The 21,433-nt window shown below is 37.4% G+C and overlaps 1 protein-coding gene across 1 annotated transcript in view; it reads right to left on the bottom strand.

Moving 5' to 3' along the window:
- The window catches only part of LRRC9 (leucine rich repeat containing 9), a gene marked incomplete at both ends in the record, with an annotated part of 75,097 nt that extends 55,484 nt beyond the window's left edge, over positions 1–19,613 (bottom strand). The window contains 13 exon segments of the mRNA XM_082000967.1: positions 1,625–1,816; positions 2,271–2,339; positions 2,342–2,392; positions 4,269–4,427; positions 5,495–5,607; positions 6,628–6,774; positions 7,821–7,872; positions 7,876–8,008; positions 17,215–17,279; positions 18,618–18,647; positions 18,651–18,704; positions 18,708–18,758; positions 19,356–19,613. Of these exon segments, the coding sequence (XP_081857093.1) occupies positions 1,625–1,816; positions 2,271–2,339; positions 2,342–2,392; positions 4,269–4,427; positions 5,495–5,607; positions 6,628–6,774; positions 7,821–7,872; positions 7,876–8,008; positions 17,215–17,279; positions 18,618–18,647; positions 18,651–18,704; positions 18,708–18,758; positions 19,356–19,613 (1,374 nt within the window).
- Positions 19,614–21,433: the final 1,820 nt, after the last annotated feature.

Raw genomic sequence — 21,433 nt, 5'->3', positions numbered from 1 at the left:
TGTCAAGAGCTAGAGCTTTGCTATGATCTTCAACAGAGCCACTGTGTTATCCCTGCTTACATAGTTTGCTAGAAACACGAGACAGGTACCTTTGGGCCTGTTTTGGTTGTCCTGACTTTATGTGACATTGATGGTAATAAACTGCTCTGGAATCACATGGGTTAACTTAGAAGTTTGCTAATGTTACAAAGCTCAGTAATATATAGGATGTATTAGTATTTGTTTTTATAATCTAGGAGTTTCATTTATGATCTAGAAATATTACAAAAACCAAAGACAGCTTCACAGGACATCTGAGAAATGTTTTAAGGATTTAGAGGTATCACTGAAACCTCAAGACATCACAAACCTATCCTATACATAGAATATATCAGACTGTCCACTAATTTAAAATACAATACATGAAATACACACTTCTCACATAATGACTAACAATGTCTTTATTTGTGAATGGAATATAGATATATTTTGACAGCCAAATAAGCCAAATGCAATCATTTATGAGCTAGATGGTAGAATGTCTTCCGAGAGGCAATAAGGATTTTCTGCTTTGCTCTGAGCTGAACTAACTAGACATTGCGGTTGGATGCCTAAGAAACTCTGGAGAGGCACAGGTTTAGTGATGTGTAACACTCAAGAGTTACCATGTTGACACACAGAGCTGATGGCAAGAAACACAGCAAAAGTAAAAGTTTAATCTGATAAAAACCTAAGTAATAACAACAAAGAACCAGAGACTGGAACTGGTAGCTCCTATTAGTTCTTTTTATATCTTAGCATGTATTGAAAAGATTCACTGAAGCTTAATTGACAGGTCAAATAGACAAGGCAGCATCTTTTTGGATGGAGTTCTGTTTCCTGTGCTGTTTTGTTGTTCAAATGATTTAAGAGAGGTATTCTATTCAGATAGTACTGTTTGCCTGACTGTGACTTGTACAAAAATATTAAACTTAGTGTTAAATGATCATTAAAAAAGTTTTTTAAGAGCGTTTCAATGCCTCAAATTTGTAAGGTTTAACACTGCTGATTCTGACTAAGCCCTTTAAATATTGTTAAAAAATAATAATTCAAAGGGAATAAAGAACAGAGAGAAACATTTGTTTCAGAAGCTAGTTGGGCAATAGGAATGAATGAGAGTTAGTAAAAGGGTAAGTACTGTCTTTCTCACCAAAGCTCCAGCCAACACAGCTGTGCTGCTGCAAGACAGATACATGCAGTAACAGGGAGACTAACAGTGTAGATGCACAGCCCCGAGGCTCGGAACTGTCTCTGCTCCCTCCCCTTATTCAGTGCAGCTGAGACAGCAAAATTAAAGCCAGGGCTTGGTTTTTGATATGTGGCACAGGCCACCAATAAATTTAATTCTTAAGGGAAGCAAAAAAGAAAGGAATTATGCCTCAGGTGTCTCTGAGCAAAAATGACACACAGCTTATTCATTTGGCTAGGCTGTGACAACAAAAAGAAGTGAAGGCCCTGTGAGAACACAGATGGCATAACATGATCATAAGGCTTCTTACATTGCAAGGGCCTTAGAATTAATAAGGTGCAGGACCAGATTTTAAGCCGTTCTAACTGTGGTCATGGTTAGAATGCTTTCCCAGGAATCTGAAGTGCTGATATGTACCTTATGCCATGGGTTGTGCATGTTGTCAAGACTGAATAAGTCGGGAGAGTGTTTATGCAAGATGTTTATATCTTCCCTGGACTTTTTCAGCTGGTTCCAGCTCAGGTTGAGGAACTGCAGGTTGCTTAAGCCTCTAATGCCCTCAAGAGTGACCACACGGTTATAGCTTGCATCAAAATATTCCTGGTTGGGCTGCAAGAAAACGCAGGTTTGAAAATAGTTGTATGGCCAAAAGTGTCGCAAAAGAAACTTTGGATAATTAGGCACATTTAATCTTTAAACAGACTTAATTAGATCCAGTGCCTGGGACTTCCCTTGCTCAGTATTGGGTCTGTTGAGGGAGAACTACTGTGCTCCAGCCATGTTACTCTATTTGTTAAAATGAAATTACCATTATAAAGGTCAGATGGGTGATAAAGTGATACCACTGTAATATCATGATTCAAATTGGAGACAATATCAACAGGCAACAAAACTGTGGGCTGCTAATAATATCATAGTATTCATGATTGTAGTTTAGTCCCCCATTCTGTTCCCCTGTGTGCATCCTGACCCAATCCTGTCTTGTGAGCACACCCCCCAAAGCAAGAATATTTATGCTAGTAAATGTTCCTTGAAAAAAAAGAATTAGAGCTTAATTCCTCACCAGGTCATAAATATTATTTAAGGAAGTAAATTCATTAAAGTTTATGATAAACTTTTGAAATGTTTTTAAAGTCTAGAGATGTCCTGAAGCGTGCCCAGGCTGTTCTCATTCAAATTCAAAACCTAGGCCAAAAGTAGATCCGAAAAGACAATTTTACCAGACACACAGCCAAATTCTGTAATACTCCATGGCTGCCTTTAAAATGAAAATACTTCAACTGATGGAGCGCAAATACAAATACTATCCTACTGGTAAACCATAAAAATACTATAAAACATGAATCCAAACTAACAGGAAATAGTGAAAAAACAATAAAGGCTATGATACTCCTTTGCACTTATTTGAAGACTATTTATTCTCTAACTTCTCCCTGAAATAAAAGTGACCTGGGTAAGATGGGGAGTCAGATAGTCAATTAGTTTATAGGAGAAGGGAAGAGATGCTGCCAACACTAAGGAAATGGCAACTCTTCCATTATGATAGTGCAGTATGGGAAGAGTGGAGCTGAGCAGAGACAGGCAACAGATCCTTAGGAAAAGGCAAAGTGAGAGAAGAATTGCTAGTATTCTCACAGGAAACACAGATCACTTTGGTATAAATCTTTTATACCAAAGATGGCACTTTGGTATTGTCGTGGTTTAGCCCCAGCCGGCAACTAAGCACCACGCAGCCGCTCGCTCACTCTCCCTCCCACAGTGGGACGGGGGAGAGAATTAGGAAAAACCTCGTGGGTTGAGATAAACACGGTTTAATAGGACAGAAAGAAAGAAGGGAACAATAATGATAATACCAACAAAGGAATGTATAAGAACAAGTGATGCCCAATACAGAAATTGCTCACCACCCCGTGATCGACAGCCCGTCCCCGAGCAGCGATTTCCGCCCCCCGGCCAACTCCAGTTTATGTACTGGGCATGACGTCGTATGGTAGGGAATATCTCTTTGGCCAGTCTGGGTCAGCTGTCCCGGCTGTGTCCCCTCCCAGCTCCCCGTGCACCCCCAGCCTGCTCGCTGGCAGGCCAGCACAAGAAGCTGGACTGTCCTTGACGGCTCAGCAACAACCCAAAACATCAGCACATTATCAACAGTTCCTCATCCCAAATCCAAAACACAGTCTCACACTAGCTTCTGTGAGGAAAACCAGCTCTATCCTGGCTGAAACCAGGACAGGTATAAAACAAAAAGAGAATTGTTATTTTTCTCTTTCTTAGCATTCCCTCTAAATAAGCTCTAGAAAAGAAAAAATTCATTTGAAACTGTTAAAAAGGGATTTGAAAACATAACCATCAAGTATAATAAATAACACCATTCACAAACTAGAATGAAAAATAGAACAGTTCAGAAACTATTTCACAGTTTAATGTATTAGATATTTAGCAGGGCTACTTCATCAGAAAAGGTGGCTACTAAGGTGCCACACAACAGTTATCCATATGAATGCAATGTCACAATTATGCATATAAAGGTCCACCTGTGTTTTTCTGTGCAGCTGTTATAACAATATGTATTTCTGTAGCCTGCTACAGCTTTGATGTATCTTTTTCCCCAGGCTACATTCTTGTGATGTCAAATCTGACAAAAAAAAAATCTGGCATAATGGCATGAAGCCATGTATTTCATAAAATTCAAAGGAAAGGCTGATAGTTTAGGTTGTGTCCTATTCTCAGTTGCATTCTTCTTAAACTGTTTTTCATTGAACTTACTTGTACTTTACACAATAGGAAATGCAATTAGGATTCAGCCCGATAATTGTAACTCGCATTGCATAATAACTGATAGGCAGAGGAACACAGGTTTTAGTGACGATAAATAAGTGTGAGCAACATTGGAATCAAGCCCAAATGCAAACGTTAATTTGTAACTTTTGTGTTTGGTTTAGGTCATGGGCCAGCCTGAATAACAAAGTCACAATTACATAATAAATTTCTTCTATTGAAAATTTGACAACGATACCTCACCTGTAGCTGACTAAGTATTGGCCTTAGTCACTAAAAATACTGGGGTTTTTTCATTCAAGCAAGCTACCTGAGGCCTGACCTTTACTGTTGGTTCCATGTTCAAAACTTCATTATCATGTTGCAAATCATGAGACAGAATAAATATTTCGGTACTTTTCTTTCCCTCTTCCACAATTATATTGCACGTAGAAAACAAACACTAGTGTTTGAGCTATATAAAATAAAAGGCATTTGAAATTTGCAAACTTTGTAATTTTTCATCAAATAATAAATTTAATACTAAGTATAAAATAAGGTAAGTTCGATTAGGAAGTTAATAGTAATCAAGTCAGGAAAGCATCTTTCTGTAACACAGTTCTGCTAGAAACTGGGTTTAATTGCCTCATAATCAAAGCACTGCATAATGTTTTTGCTTGTACAGGTTGTTGTGTACCATACAGAACTCTGACTAGAGTCAAAAGAAGTACACCTATGAACTGAAACTCCCGAAGTCCAAAAATCACAGTAGAGCAGCCTAATGCTGGAACATGAGACCTGGTAGACCTGACTCATCAGCAAATTCGACTCTCTCCTTCCTTTCCCCAGAACTGAACAACCCACTTTCCCATACTCTCTTGTTTCTAACAGACAGAGTAACTGAGAGTCTGCAATGAGTCCTTCTACCTTGTCAGCGAGTTAGGCAGTTAGATGAGTGAAACAGCAACATTATATGCTTGTAAAAATGAATAGAAGGAATCAAGGAAAAACTTGTTCAGAATACCAGCTAAGAATAAAATACTTATTCTTTTTTTCAAAACTGCACATCTCACAATTTAAATCAAACAACTAAAAATCATTTGCTCCTGCAAGGCCCCATGAAAAAAAAGGATCCTTTGCATGCCAATACCGTAAGTTTTACTTTGCATGGTACCCCAGAGAAAGCAGTTCTTAGTGAGAGGGGACTTAGTTTCCAGCAGCATTTAATTTAATCTGTTGAAACTTAGAGGATCTTTGCTTTCTTTGCTACGTTTTTTACTAGTACAAAATAAAAGCCTCATCCAAATCTCACTACTATGAATGGAAAGTTTCTCACTGACATCCACAGAAGTTTTATCTGGCTCTGACAGAACGAACAGAAGAGAATCAACCTTAAACTTGGGCCTGTCAGGTTGTATTAGTAGAACAGAATTTCATTTTACCTCTTTGGTTTTTTTTCTCTTGATCTGTGAAATCCAAAGCTTGCCTTCTAATATCCAATACAAAAAAGAAAGTTCATAGCCGTGCAACGTACTCAAACTCAGCAGTGTATTCTGGCAGGACCAGCTCATGGTCAAACACCAACCACTCATAATGCCAAAGGCTGCAGTCACAATTTCTCCGTTCCAAGGAAGCCCACATTTCTAAAGTGGAGGAAACAGGGTAAATATATTACTGTTTTCTAGCTAAGTTTGGTATTAATTTCAGAATGTCAATGAGTCAAAGGTACCTCCTTCCATGAAGATGTATCAGTTTTACTCCTTTCTGCCATTAGACTTTCTTTGCCACACAGACTCACATGGGTTAATAAAGGAGTTTAACTTGGCGATCTAACACCCTATGTAGAATAACAACTGTCAGATTCCAGCATGAAGATTGCAGCCTGTCAAAGACTATCTTAGATCCTGAGAGCATGGACAGTTGTCCTGCAGTGCTTTCGTTGCTGCACTGTCCAAAACTACTCTATCATATTATAGTGTGATCACCTTCCAAATTAGCTTTCATTTCCTCCTTTCTCAGAAACCAGAAACAATCCCAGTTCTTTTTATAAAGAGACAGTTGTTGCTGCCTGTTAGTATCTGAACGTTTGGAGGGTATATCAGAGTGAACAAGTTAAATTATTACTCAATTCCTACTCTCTTCTCCTGCAAAAATTACGTTAAAGCAGAACCTATCACTCAGATGATACATACGATACAGAGATTTAATCTGGTTACTTATAACAGTGTATTTCTCAGCAGTAATAATTTTTATTTTGCTTAAAGATAAAGGCTGAGGATTTTAAGGGTGAAGATTTCCTCTGTGGTATATGCATATTGCCCTTTGCAACACTCACTTAATCCTTGTACAAAGAGTGGGTATGAAACTGCATGAGGTAAGCTACTTTTAGTGTGTACTAATGGCTAAATAGCCCTGTGGCACAGCTCACTTTCACTCTGTGAATGAAACAAGCACAAATATTTATTCAAAGAAAGAGGAACCTTTTTGCTTGTTATTGAATCTTCTTGCTTGTTATTGTCTTTGAAAAAATGCGCTTCAATTGAGCAGAGATTGTGTTCTGAGGAATGAAACCTCTTTACACAACCCAAAGTCAAAGATGAGTCCAGAACACAAATGTTAATTTAACCTTAACTTTATGCTAACAAGTGCCTACAAATACATACCATTGCCAGCAGTAGATGCATTACTTTCTAGGCATTTCCATGGCCTGAATACTGAATTAGCTTCTGAGTAGTTAACTTGATAGATGGGATTCATTGCACAAGCTGGCGCATTGCAGCCAAGGAAAACTTCTGCAATTATCACTTCCTCTAAGTGAGGGAGAAAAGACACTTAATGCTTCTATTTCTAGCTTGAGGGTGCAGACAGGATAATACAACAGTGATGCTTAATGTAATAACAGGCCAACTACCTCTTCAGCTGGCAAATGAATGCTCTAATATGTATGTAATACCTATTAATAAAAAGATGTATTTTTATATATATTATTATTCTGGTTTTATGTTTTTTATGAAACAAATATACTTTGGCAAAAAAGATTACACTGTAAAATCTAACATTTGTAGCCAGCTAATATTGAAAGCCAGTGAAATCAGAAATACAAGTAATTTCATAAACAGTGGAACTTGTGAGGCCAGGTATTCTTTGGACTTGTGTCTTACAGCCTCTTCCTTCCACGCTGCAGTAAACCCAGCTTCCCCAAGCTCCCTATAATGCCAAAGCCAAGCAAAAGGTAGTATGAGCAGTCTCAAGTTATATATATGCTGACAAACTTGCCAGAAGTCCCTGCTGACTGCCCTGTTGGCTGATGCTAAATGAACCCTAGAAAAGCTGAGCAATGTCTCTTCTTTGTGGGAATGAGGAGAGGGAAGAGAGGTGTCCTAATTTAGGTTAAGCCAAATTTCTACAAAAATCATAAATACTTGATTACCTTTAAGACTTCTATACTTTTTCAAATTTGGTTGAAATTTGATCATTCCTAAGCCACTGCAATGACAGAGTGTTTTACCCTTCCATGCCCTGTCCTGGACAGAGATTGACCCAATGTATTTGTACCTTTCCCCACTCATCTAGAAAAGATTGGGCATATCTAATTATTTGTCACATGAGGACATCTCTCATAGATGCTTCAAACTCCTGTGTGGGAACTACTGCCAGTAAGCCCAAGCCTTGTGGAGCCTTCCAATATGCAGAAAGGCCACTGGGACAGATTTCAGCAGAGTTTCAGAGCTCCTTTCAAGGCTGCATGTGCCATCTCATGGCCAGCTACAGCATTTACAAAATGTCCTTTCTGTAACAGCAATTATGCAAGCCATACAGCAAATATTTTACAACCATGTTCCAAACTTGGAATTACCATGCTTGAATGACTTCTCAGGATCACTGCTGGTTTTGCCTTCTGCCTTAGCTTACTGTTTTAGAAACTCTATTCTGGGACATTCACATATGCTTAGACTGTTACAGAGAAGAAAAGCTTTTTTTTCTGTCAGACTACTGCAAAGATTAAAGCAAGGGCTGAGTATCTTTACTTGGCTGAGACCATTCCTTAAAAATGTAAACAAATTTAAGCAGCATGAAAATATAGCCATGAATTACGATAAGGGATGGATGGCAGGCAAGGAGAGCGAAGAATAATGAGTAAGAAAAGAGTTTATGGTGTCATTATTCCAACAGAATGAGAGATACAGAGAAGAAAATCACATTGTTAGCTCTGTGCAACAGGGCCCATCTTCTTGTATGCTTGTATAGTATTTAACACCACAAAAAAAGAATCTCAGTTGCTACTCTGCAAGCTAGCATGATATAAACAATAATAAAGCAAAACAGGACAATAGATACTGTATTTGAAGATACAATCTTGCCATGCAAAAATGTGATCTCTTCGAAGAGCAAAAAGAGAAAGGCAGGTGTGCAAAAGGTGGGAAAGAAGAAACAGAGAGCAATGGGGTCTAGTTGAGAGTTGCCCTGAATTAATTTTCCTACTCCCTATTCTTTTCCTTCATAAATCAGAATGAAAATTTCCTTACTTGATATATCTCCATCCTTGGAGATATTCAAAGGCTGTTTGGACATGGTTCTGTGCAACCTGGTGTAAGTGACTCTGCTTGATCAGGTGGGTTGGACTAGATGACCTCCAGAGGCCCCCTCTAACCTAAACCATTCTGTGAAAATACTTCTTCTATTCATAATTTCTTACTCAACATGAAATAATATATTCCATCTGCCTGGCTATTTTATAATCTGGAGATGGAAGGGGCCATTGGGACAGCACTGACAGTTTCTAGGGTTATGACTGGTTTGACAACTAGGATCCATGCTAGAGGGAACCTACATTTAAGGCTAGATATCTGGAGATATCAGAGATAAATGGACTAGGATTAAATTTAGGATTAAGAACAAAGGAGGCAGCGATTTAAAGTCGGGACGAATCTTGCAAGCCATGACCTGAGATGCTATATTACTAGAACTGAGACTGAAAGAACTGAAAACCCATGCTATGCTTTGTGCTAGCACTGGTAGGAATAACAAAATAATAGCAAAATAATATTGTGTTCAAACACATACATATTAAAATTATAAAATGTCTGAAGAAACCACTGAGCCAATCTGTTCCACAGGCAGCAAATACAGGTGCTGTAGCTGCTACTGTGAAGACTTCCGAACTAGTGCTGCATCAGTCCCTGCAAACTCTACTGCAGGGCACTGATGAGTGAGTGAGAAGAGACAATTTGCAACAAGAAGAGAAAGGACAAGAAAAGGATAAGATGATGATGGGAAAAACTGGAAAGCACTAATCATGCCTTTGCCACAGATGGCATAAAGAAGTGAAGAATGAAGCAAAGGTAATGTCAAGAAATATAATGAGGATAGAGGAAGAAAGCAGAAGACAAATAGAAAAATGATGAAAAGAGGGAGAAAAAGAGAGCAGGACTCTTCTGCCTGCTCTCTTTTATACTGTCCTTTATTAAACCACAGCATTCTTCTGTCCACCAGCATACTGTATGCACTTCCAGACCTTGGAAATCATCCTCCAGCATTTGTAGCAGCTGCTTTTCCTTAACTGGCTATTCATGGTTGCATACGTAAGAGAGAGATTCCATCTTTTTTTATTAAGAAACCACAAAGAGAAGAAATAGGGAAAGACTCCAGATTTTCCTTATGCTGTTGCAAAAGTGGGCAAAAGACAGGAATAGACATTCTGACCATATAAAGTTTATACATTGCACAATATTTACTAAGTATAACAGATGATAATGTATACAAATTCCATAATACTGATGTTCACAGCAATCATACTGATGTTCACAGCAATCATGAGATCATTTGCAAGACAACATTTTTTTTCCGGTCTCTTTATAATCAGTAAGAGTAGTCTTCATGTCCTGTATTACATTAAAAAAAAACCCAACCCCCCCTGTTTATTTGCCTCCAGAATCACAAGTCTCATCTTTGATGAAGGTCCTTAGCAAGAAGGTAGCAAAAGCACAAGAGGAAAGAGAATAGTATAATATATGTTGACAGTAGATCCAGAATCCCATACAAATACTACAAAACTGTTGATAACTTATTTTCTTCTTGAAATATTTTTTCATAAGGATGTAATTTCTGGTGATTTACAACACTAATGTGAGCATCAGCAGGTTAGTGTGAGGATTTGATTAATTATCACTTGACTTCTCTGCCAAAATGAGCATCAGACCATGAGGTTTCAATTTAAGAACAGTGTTGGGCTGATAGTTGCTCCTCAGGGAAGATGCATAAATTGCCTGTCACCAACTGGAATGGGCCCTAACGCATATGAATGGAGCTGATCTGGCTAATACGGCGAGACAGTTCTTAATACAACCCAGAGGATACCTTACCAGCATGATACAGAGTGCATTGGGGAGCTTTCTGAAAAGTTTTGTTCTCTCCAGGTAATATGAAAAGAAATTCTAAAATCATGTGCCAATCTGACTTCCCCATGGCCCAAAAAAAGTGCTGGAAGTAAGTGGATGACTTGTCTGATACAGACTACTACCTCAAATAATCTCAGTTAAAGCTATAAGAGTGTGTTTCCAACTTTATGTGAAGAATAGCAAAGGGTGAACAAATGTGTTTCATGTTGTACTGGAATGGACTAGAAGCTCAATAGTGGTGTTTCAGCTATGGGGGAAAATAACTTCTAGCTAAAGGCTTATAGGAAAAAATGTGGTATGATCCACAAGATCATCTCTGCCCACCTCTGAACGTTTCTCATAGCTATGCTGTTTCTGGGTCAAACCATACCCCACCCCTCCAAACCCCCATGCAAACAAAAAAACCTTACACCCACCATCCCCTCCCCAAAATGTGCTGAGCCATGTTATGTCATTAACTGAAACACTGCATCTCAGAATGGGCACATGTTGAATACCAGGGAATTAGTTTTGATCTTAGCAGCTAAAATGTCCTGAGCTCAGACGGCATCTGCTGTCCCTCAAGGAGATAAGATTTTGCTTTCCATATTGAAAAGATTTCAGCTCCCTTCAAGCTCTCAGGTCTGACTTCTACACACAGAAATTGGACGTACATTTATATGTATAAAATACTTTCACATGTATATAAACATAGCAAACACACATAAAAAGATGAAAAGCACTGTATTAACAGTACTAAAATCATAACACAGTCACACTTACCAAGTCAGCAAACTGCTCAGCATGCAAAGAAAGAGATGGATTCAACAGGAGTTCTGTCTCATAGCTACAAGCGGGCAACTGGGTGTTCTAAGACCATTGCTCCACTGGTGACAGAGTTCTACAAGCTGCTTTGGGGCAGATGTTTCCCAGTAACTATGACAAAGATCATGGCTGCATCACGAATCTCAACCTGATTCTTGGAAGGCAGTGAAATAAATGAGTACAATCACACAAATTTCAAAGTTGAGACTTACCCAGAAAAACCTGGGGTTTAATCTGCATGGATACAAATCCACCTAGTGGCTGTCCTGACATATCCATATGCTCTCCTGTGATACAGATGAAATACAGACGCATATACTTCTGCATGGGACTTGTTTTGTTTCTGCATTGTTCATTTACTGCTGCTTTCCACTTTCAGAAATATGGCCACTTTTAACAATATTTACTCTGTTTTCACAACCATATTAGGAATAGATGAGGTAAGACCAAGATTCTAACAGCAAAAATCTGAACCAATTCTCATTCCTGGCATTTTCTACCAAGCTATGTACCTCTGAAGTCCAAGAGTCAGTCATAGAAACACCAAGCACACAGACTTTGGGGAATTTCAAGACACCTCTGTCTGGGTAAAAATTCTTAATAATCCTAAATTAAATGTTTCTGTTCTTATAATCACAAAGTTAACTTTATTAACCCTTAAAATTTAGCCACTTACTCTGCTACACTGAAAACTTCTCTTTACAGAAATATTTGAAACGTCTCCTTAAATATCAGCCTTAGAATTTGATTGTACACTCTAAAGATGTTATTTATTTTCATTCCCAAGATACTGCATGCTCTGAAGTCCCAGGTACAGAATTGTGATTGAATCATATCACAACAAGAAGTAAACCAGTGTGCAGAAATGTACAGAGGCGAGCACTCAGTTAATAATATTTTCTTCTGTTTTTGCACTGATTTTTTTCAGTGCTATCTACATGATTTTCTTCTGTTTCCTATTCAGAAGAAAGAATCATAAGCAATACCTTCTAGCCTGTTTCATTTCATTATAACTTTTTTCTCTCATGTGGAGACAAATTTACCTTGTTTTATGCAAACGCTGCATTCAAAGTTAAGCATCAAATATCAATACCTGATCATATGTGATTCATTGCGTTCCTTTTTGATTCATTGTGTTCCTTTTCTCTGTCTGCACTGTCATATTTAAAATCTGTCTAGATCCTTCTTCACCATGCAAACGAGCAGTTCCACTATACTAAGCACAGTCATGCATAAAGTGAGCATGGTTTGTAAGAACCTACAACAGCTTCTGCAGTCAAATTTGAGGAAGAGGAGACAGTCCACGGGCCAGCCAGGAACCTGGGGGCAGAAGCTCACCTATTCCCTGTGTACACTAGTCAAATCGCTTTAAAAATATGTGGCCATCTTCTCTGACTAGGAAGACAAACTCCTTTACTTCCATCTGGTACTTTAAGATTCCTTAAAGATTATGGGATAACCAGAGACCATAGAAAGAGAATCATCCTAGAAATGCAGAAGGTTGCCCAGTTTTTCAATCAATGGAAAGTTGTCTTAAAAAAGAAGATATAGAAGTCAAAATCATTACTGCAACTAATAAAAATATTGGTCTTTCTCAAAAAGATTCTGTGCTAAGATTACTCATCCAAGAAACTTTGGTTTGGTTTTCATCCCTGCAAGATGCATTTATTAATTTCTCCTTGCCAAAACAAAATGATCCTTGGCTTGAGAAAGTGGCATTAAAAGTAAGCAGAATGCTATTTATAAACAACCTCAAATGGAACCTGTAAGTACAGAACTACCTGCAGCTCTAACAAACATCCTTGAACACAAAAAGAAGGCATACCTGAGGTGGATAAGCTTGGAGTACTCAAGCAGAAAACAGTCCTTGAAATACTGCCAGTCTAAATTTGAATCTTCCCTCAACAGAGCGTCAAGGTTATTCACACAAAGATTATGTAAGCAACTTCTAATGCTTCTTTACAAATAAAGCTGTGTAGGAACTTAGAATAATCATCATCACTGTTGTTAAAAAGCAATTGGATAGCTTGCTTATTCTTTTATCTTCTTTTTTAAAATCAAGAGCTTAATAAATAGGTAATAAAAATGATAAAGGCAACAGAAAAATCAGTCTTTGCGGGCTCAAAGCTTCAGCCTAGTATACCACCACAAGAAGGAGTGGGGAGAGAGTGTGTCCTTTCTCATCCCCTATCTATAAATGGAGTCTGTGGAGCACTGATGTTTCAAAATACTCCAGATTCTTGTAACAAATTTTTTTTTGTTAAAAATTATTAACTTGGAATCATAAGAAACAGGTTCTAGTTTGAAGTATCTTCAAATGTTTACCATGGATTATTTGATAAACCTTATTCAAAGTGAATGTTTCTCACTGTTTCCAATCCCATCAACGAGCATTGTACTACCAAATTAAAACTCTTCTTCATTTCCACTTGGAAATCTTTTTAAATTATGCCTGGAACAACATAACAGGACAAATTAACATAATTTTGATTTTTTTTTTAAACAAAAAGTTTAGATGAATGATTACAGAAAGATTTTTTTTCTTTTAAATCTGAAAGTGATAGACGATTGCAGACTAAACTGTGGATATACTGATCCTAATACATGGATATACTGCTCCTATACTGATAACATATACGTCCTCCCCTTCACCCTTAGTGTTGTTCTGCAACCTTAAGGGAATCACCTCTTCAAGTAAAAGAAGGTCTTAGTTTGCTATTTTGTATTCATAATGATGTCAGTCCAAATTGCGGCACTAATGAAACCATGCTGGACTTGGGTGCAGTGTGAGGCACTGGCATGAAATCAGAGGCAAGTAACAGCAACGAATTTCACAGTATCTCCAACATCTCCATCAGGTGTTCCATCCTTGAGATGATCAACAGTCTTTTCCTCTCCTAATTAACAGGCTTTAAAACAGTACTACTTCAGTATCCTATTTCCACTCAAATGCAAAATCTAAATAATTTGATTCTTTTGGGGCCTGATACACTACAGACTCTTTGTACTACACTTGTAGGTAGGAACAGTGTTCATTGGTCTCAGATGCAAAAACAAAGCAAGAACTGGCCAGTTGAATAGGTGTCCTGCAGAACATCAGAGAGAGGACAGCTTTCTAATCAGCAAAAGAGAGCCACGCAATTCTTCCTTTATAAAAATTCTGTAGAATGAGCTTCAGACCTATGCTGGCATCCAACACTAGGTCTATGGCATCACTGATACCCTCTACATGCCCTATTTTGAAGGATTCTCTGTGTGTAGACTTTCTGCTGGCCATTGACTTTAGAGTGAATTTGACTCATGAAGTCCTAAGCCAGAATCAAGAATGACAAGCAGCCATTAAAATCACATTGGAATTACAGGCAGGAGAAAAAAAACCACCAGAAACAAAAAACCCACAGCACTTTGCTGGATCTCTACTGTTTAAAGGCCCAGAAAAGTTTTCCAAGCACTGGTCCAATATAACTACTCCTCCCAGCTATTTTTGTTCAATCCTTTTCCTATTTACTGACATCACCAGTAATGGGAATGGCAGCATTTTTCTACTAGAAGCTGGACCGGATCCAATAATTCAGACCACATAAGAGCTGCCACTTTAATGATATTTGCAATACTCCTAGCCTGGACCTTATAAAAACCAAATGTGAGACAGGCTTCAAGTCCTGTCATTAATCTCCTAACCATCAGCCACCATCATACTCATTAATATCTGAAAATATCAGAATACTGTTCTTGTACAATTCACTAAACATACTAATTTTTCTGTTATGGAATGTTATTCTTTCCTCCAGTGCATTTATTTTCTGTAAGAATAATGTTTCAAGACATGTCTTTTCTGTATCTTCATTATCATGAACCGAATTTTCAGTTTCCAGATTCTTACTCCTTAAGAGATTTATTACTTGATGTTTTACTCAACACTTGCAGCTTGGCCAATTCAATTTATCAGCTCCAGCTGATAAAAAGACCCCATTAGGATTCAGAAGCAAGAGGTTATGTTAAAGTGTGGCAGGAAAATTACCTTATTTATATTTCCTCAAAAGATAAGCCCTCTAGATATGTACTAAAAAGCATATCTGAAAACTTAAACAGAAAATTATTTTAATAAATTCAAAGTCATGATTGTCAATAGAGAAAGCTGAATTACTTGGCCAAAGGGACAGCTCTGCTCTGAGCAACTGCACACACTCTTCTGTTGTATACTGGCTCATATCCCAGTCCTATTAATATCAATTAGACCATTGTTTCACCTAGGCAGGACTGATCCCTTAATGTGACCTCATTATGATGCAAGTCTTAGCAATGAAAAGAGTTAGAGCGTACAGTTAAAATGCAACAGCTTTTCTTCAGACACCTAAGGGCAGGGATAATTTCTCTCCCTATGTTTGATCACTGTGTGGCATAGTAATTACTCTCTGCTTTGTGGAAGCAAAACTCTTTTTGCATTCTTTTTTAAGAGGCAAATCTTTAGGCTCAATCGAGCAGCTCTACAGCTGAGATTAGGTAAACCAGGAGAATGAACTTCTCATTCCCTTTGAGTAACAAGCAAGGATTTGGCTCATAAGTGTAAAACTTCCATAAAACTCTTCCTAAAGAAAGCAACCTAGCTCACTCTGCCTACACACCCCAATGTGAATATTATTTAAAATATTCATATACACACTTACTATAGGCATTTCTGACAAAGAATCAGGTGAATGAAGTGCATGTCTGCTTCTTAGATCCTACATGATCTAGATATGGCAAGCAAAGGAGGAAGACATGACCATAAAAGCATGAGCCTACACTGGGAGTCCTTGGTCTGTGCACCCTTGATCAAAAGAATCTGTTGATTCTTGATCAAAGTACTTTTAAGGGGTCCTATTTATGTAATCAGCAGTATTTTTTTCAATTACTTGTGTATAGACATATGTTCAAAGAGTTCACTCAAAGTGCATTAAGGACCTACTAGGAATGTTTACAAACTGCTGTACAGAAAATCTGTGACACAGGTCTTTTCATTTTCAAATAACTGTGGTTGCACTGATGCAACTGTTCTTAAAGGAAGGAGAAGCGACTCATCAGTTGGAAATCAGAAAAAAACCAGTATCTTGAGAGCTAGCTGAAAAGAGCTTTCTAAACTGCAAAAGCTTTCTATATTAGAACAAACACAGACCTTTCAGAAATGTTTACAGTATCAACTAGAATAGGCAATAACCATAATAATCTGGGAACTCAGCAGGAAGGTCCTCCGCAAACACCTGTACCAGATGATAACTAAAAGCAGCAACCTGAAACTCAGTTTCCCACATTAGATGAGTATCTTATCTAGTCCACCAGATCTCCTGGATCTCCTTATCTGGATCTCTAAGGCTTCCTTCTTGGTGCAGTTCCATTTAAGAGCCCATTGGTCAAAGCACTCACCTAAAGCTTAAGACACAAGATTCAAATAAGTATGAACGTGGCAAAACTGAAACTGGAAATGGACCCCCTGCTAGGACTTTTCTAGGACACATTAAGTGTCCTAGAAACTTGGCTGTTGGTTATTCTGAAGAGTAATTAACACAAACAATGACATCATACTTGTAATATATTATTTTATATTTCCACTCAAAGTGCAGATGTCACATTTGGAAGATCTTTTTATTACAGATAAAGATAAACTATGAAAAATTAATAGATTCTCTAGCATCTTCTTAGAAATGCAATCATTATTTACATTTTCATTTGTAACTGAACAGTTTTGATTTAGATTTAAGCTAAAAGCAATTTAAACTAAAGGCAGTGAAAAAGAAAAATAAATATATGCACAAATCCCACTGATACCTATTTTCTATCTTCTTTGACATGGCTATGTCAATGGAAAGGAGTTTGGAGTAAATCAAAGATGAGCCCTAGGGAGTTCTGACACAGACTTTGGGATGATCAGGGCTGTGTGTATTGGATATGGCTCTGAACCATGCAAGTTAGTAAGAAATTTTTATTAGAATGAGAGAAAGATTAAACCACATACATAAATCCTTGGTAGTAATCAGAGTGCTCATGCTAGAAATGTAAGACTGGTATCACGTTCCTCCTTTTACTAAGTTACCAGTGAGGTTGACCTCTTGCAAATTCTGCAGAGTATGTAAGCCCTGTGAATGTTTTAATCAATACAGTTTTAATCTAATATAGCACTGCAAATGCTGAAGAGCCTGTAGGCTAAGAGATAGATCATTCAAATGTAAAACCAAATTTGACTGGAGTCTAAACAATGTTGGCCTCTGCTGTAAACTATAGCTTTCTTTTGACATGGAAAGAGTGAATGCATTTTGCCAAAAGGGATTTAGCTTGGAAAGCCTCTGTAAATGATACTGCAATGAAAATAAATGTAGTTCCCCAGCCTTAGTTTCACAGCTGTGCATGAGAAACCTAACATACCATGCCCCATGTCATGACTACTCATTAGCTTTTGGCTGCAGCCCATGTCTTGGCCTCAGGATATCACGAGAACTAAATCACTGATGTCAATCATTTCTCTCCATGATGACACTGCAGTTCTTTGCAGTGAGATGCCACTAGTGTTTGCAGTGTACTTGCTAGTAAATAATCATTTCTGGAAACACCCTACTGCCTTCACACTTGTACTTTGTCAGCTGTAATTTCTGTCTTCCCTATCATCATGACCAGCTTCAATTTCTTGCTCCTCTTTTTTATGACTTTGAAGGTTCACAGTGATTTGATCTCATTTATCCCTGTCAGCATCTCCCCCTGCTCTAACTACTTTTATCTTGGTATTAGTATCTCCCTCTGCCTTTTTTTCATTGCTCTCCCAAGGGAAAATGGGCTGAGCTGCAGCAATTCATCTCCCTGTTGAGGCATGAAGACTCAGGTAATTCAGAAAGCTACATGGTCTTTTGCTAGAAACGGACATTTACACATTTCTTCTTCCTTTACATGCCACACTGCTAATCACAGAGCTCTCGCTGGTTTGGGACTAGCCCCCAACTCAAAGGTTACCATGGAGAGAAACTAATTTTTCATAGGAGATAATTTGATATTCGACAGCATGAGAAAATGCCAGGATAAAACTCTTGCTTAACAGGAGTTAATCTAAGTTACTAAAAAAAAAAATCCAAACACTAAAATAAAAATGACATGGCAAGCATTTACATAATACTGAAGTGGAGACAAAAATCTGCAGTTATAAGAAAACAAAACAAAAAATCTTTTCCTCATCAAGAATCGCAAAGGTCTTTGAAAATGAGTGATTTAGTTAACTGCATATGCAGAAAACCTTGACAGCTAATCAGTTCCAAATTATGTTTCAGCCTTAATTCTTATAAATTGAAGTTTAAAATTTTTCTTTCTGTTGTTCAATAATTCTAAAAGTTAGCCCTACTTACTAAACACATTTATATACCATACTGTTAAAATACCATACATTAGACAAATTAGAAGAAAAGAAATCATAAGAAGGACACCAGACTCACCTCTATATTCTTGATCAGGTTATTATTCAATCAAAGTAGATTCAGCTTTGTTAGGGCTTCCAGATTTTCAATACTGGAAATGCCATTTCAATGAAGATAAAGCATTTGCAAATTTACACATTTCTGTAGACCATCTATTTTCTGCGATAGAAGAAGAGGTATTACTTTGCAGTACTGAACAACAAAATGTGAGACTCTTTTTTCAGATGCCATTAACTGGCGCAGAAAATTGTTAGGTAGCTCCAAATAATTTGAGACCACACCTTCTGTGCAAAATTCTGCTGATTTAGGAAGCTTTTCAATTAAGCCAACAAAGAAAAAGTAGTAGCAGCGACAACAGTTCGTGATAAATAATTATGTGTTTTAAAATAAAGTATTATTTTCATTAAAATGTTTTCTTTCTAACCAGTTTCCTGGAAAAGGTTTCAATGTAATTATTCTAGTTTTAAAAACTCTTGTTTCCAATGAGAGAGAAAAAAAATCCAACAGCAGGTTCTAAATGACAAAAACCCGTAATAAGTAACAGATGTAATTTGAGCCATATCTAAAATGGGCTTTTTGGGTAGTAAAGTAGTAAGTAAAGTAAAGTAAAGCAAAGAAGTGCCAGATCCTGACTCCTTTGAATAGTGCCTTCTTCCTTGAACAGATGAAAGGAGTGTTTGTGAAAGAATGATTGTCATTGTAAGGGACTGGAAATTGTACAAACTTGGCTAGAAAGAAAACTCATAGTTAACTTACCACTGTACAGCATTCAGCAATCCACAGCTCTTTGAGCAACAGGCAGTACTCTAAGTCTAAAATCTTTTGAATACTTTGTCCAATGAGAATGAGAGTAGTTCTAGTTGAGAAGTATTTCATGCCTACAATTCTGGGACAACCTGAGAAAAACATCTTCAATGCTGTTGTTTTTAGTCCCACTTGATCAATGTTCTCATAAGACAATCCATTACATGTGTACTGGAAATGAAATCCAACTATTATTCTCTTTATGTCCATGCTTTAAAAAATACATTATACAGTAGAATGTTTTACTGCCATTACAGTCAATTAGAGATAGCTGCTTAACATCAGTTGTGTCTTTTAAAATTTCCTCTACAGTAAAATGTGTTTGCAATTTTGGCCATGTTCAGTATGTAGTGGTTAAATAGCTTTCTTCTGCTCCCAAAGCGCATTTGCAAAGTATTACATGAGTGCTTCCTATCACACCTCAGAATGCACTTTCAATTTAAAACAAAATAATTTTCAATTATGCTAATTTTAATGAAAATTAAGACATGGAAATCCATAACTTTATCTATAAGCTAGTATATGTATGTGTATACATACACACACACACACATACATGGATGAGGACAGATGGTGTGCTTTATCAGTCTTGTAGTTTTCCACTCTGGAGTCCTTGTATCAAGTAAATATAATAATAAAAGCTTATGGACAGGAAAAAAAAAGTTTACATGGAATTTCATTAAGGGTGAGATGCAGTTTGAGATTAAGACACAAAGCAATAGGTACCCACACGTGCGCCTAAGCTCTCATGTTAGTCAAGAGATTTAGCCAATATAGCCAAAGGATCCTGGAAAGCCATTCAGATGACCAGACAGGAGACGTTTACGTTACACTAAATTGACTTATTCCATAGGTTCCCTTGACTATATTGACCAAGGATGGGATTCAGAATATCCATTGAAATTTCAGGAACCTTAGAAGTATCCTGCAGCAGCTGTTCCAGTAGGGTGCATTCTTCTATATATCCTTCTACATATATGTGGTGTCTTAGATACCTTGTGGTGTCTTAGATACCTTGAGGCAAGTAAAATGGCACTAGACAGCTGAATCCTACCCTTGATTTCCACCGACTGTATTGAGAGCCAAGAAATGAAACACATATGCAGACAACTAGCTGTAGACACCTAAATTAAGGTGTCTTAAACTGGAGTGGGAGTCAATTTTCAAATTCTAACCAGTTCACAGTAGACAAAATTTCCACCATCCTACTTAATCATCTGATTCTGCTCACAACTATCCATTGTCTACAAAAATGCAGGACTGAGTCAAAGCTACAATATTTATTTTGATCAAATATATATAACAAGCTTACTGCTCTTTCTACATACAAATATTTCTGCAGGGCACTTCGGAAGAAACAGAGGCAAAGCAGGGAATTGTACCTTTAAAAGTAATTTACTCTGAAGATGCTCTCTTGAGAGATTATAATTTCTACATCTTAACTACCAACATGTTTCCCACAGTTCTGAAATATCCAGATCACCACAAACTCTTATTAATGCATGCCCTATACCACCTTTGGGGCATTCCAGAATGGAGACAGTCCTGTATCCTTAGAGAAACAAACATAATTGTATATTCTAGCACAGACATTTATATTTATAGAAGCACTGAGAGGGAAAAAAAAAAAAGATTAAAACCAAACCCAAATTAATAACTTACCAGCTCCATAATTATTTCCACAAGATTCTGGTTTTGGTTATCACTTGCGTCATCTCCTCAGCTCTCTGCAGTGACTATTATTTCTTAGTATCTTCTTAGAAAAAGTACAGTAATATTATCAGCTATGTAGCCGCTCATGTAATTTGTAAGTCACAGGATTTCCAAGAAGTTTAGAAAGAAGTTCTGAATTCCTAACAGATTGTGTTCCAGAATCTGCATTTCTAATGGAATCACAATGGAGATTTTTTAAATTAAACTTCTTTTCATTAACTTTTTTAGATTCTAAAGGTCCAGAAGTAGTTTTACCATAAGCTATGCTGACCACCTCCATAAAGGTGACGAATTGCACCCACTTATCCTTGTATTTG

This window comes from Phaethon aethereus (assembly GCF_964289735.1).
Source record: "Phaethon aethereus genome assembly, chromosome: 5".
NCBI lineage: Eukaryota > Metazoa > Chordata > Aves > Phaethontiformes > Phaethontidae > Phaethon > Phaethon aethereus.
Note: the sequence above shows the minus strand (reverse complement) of the source record. Positions and strands in the feature narration are given on the sequence as shown.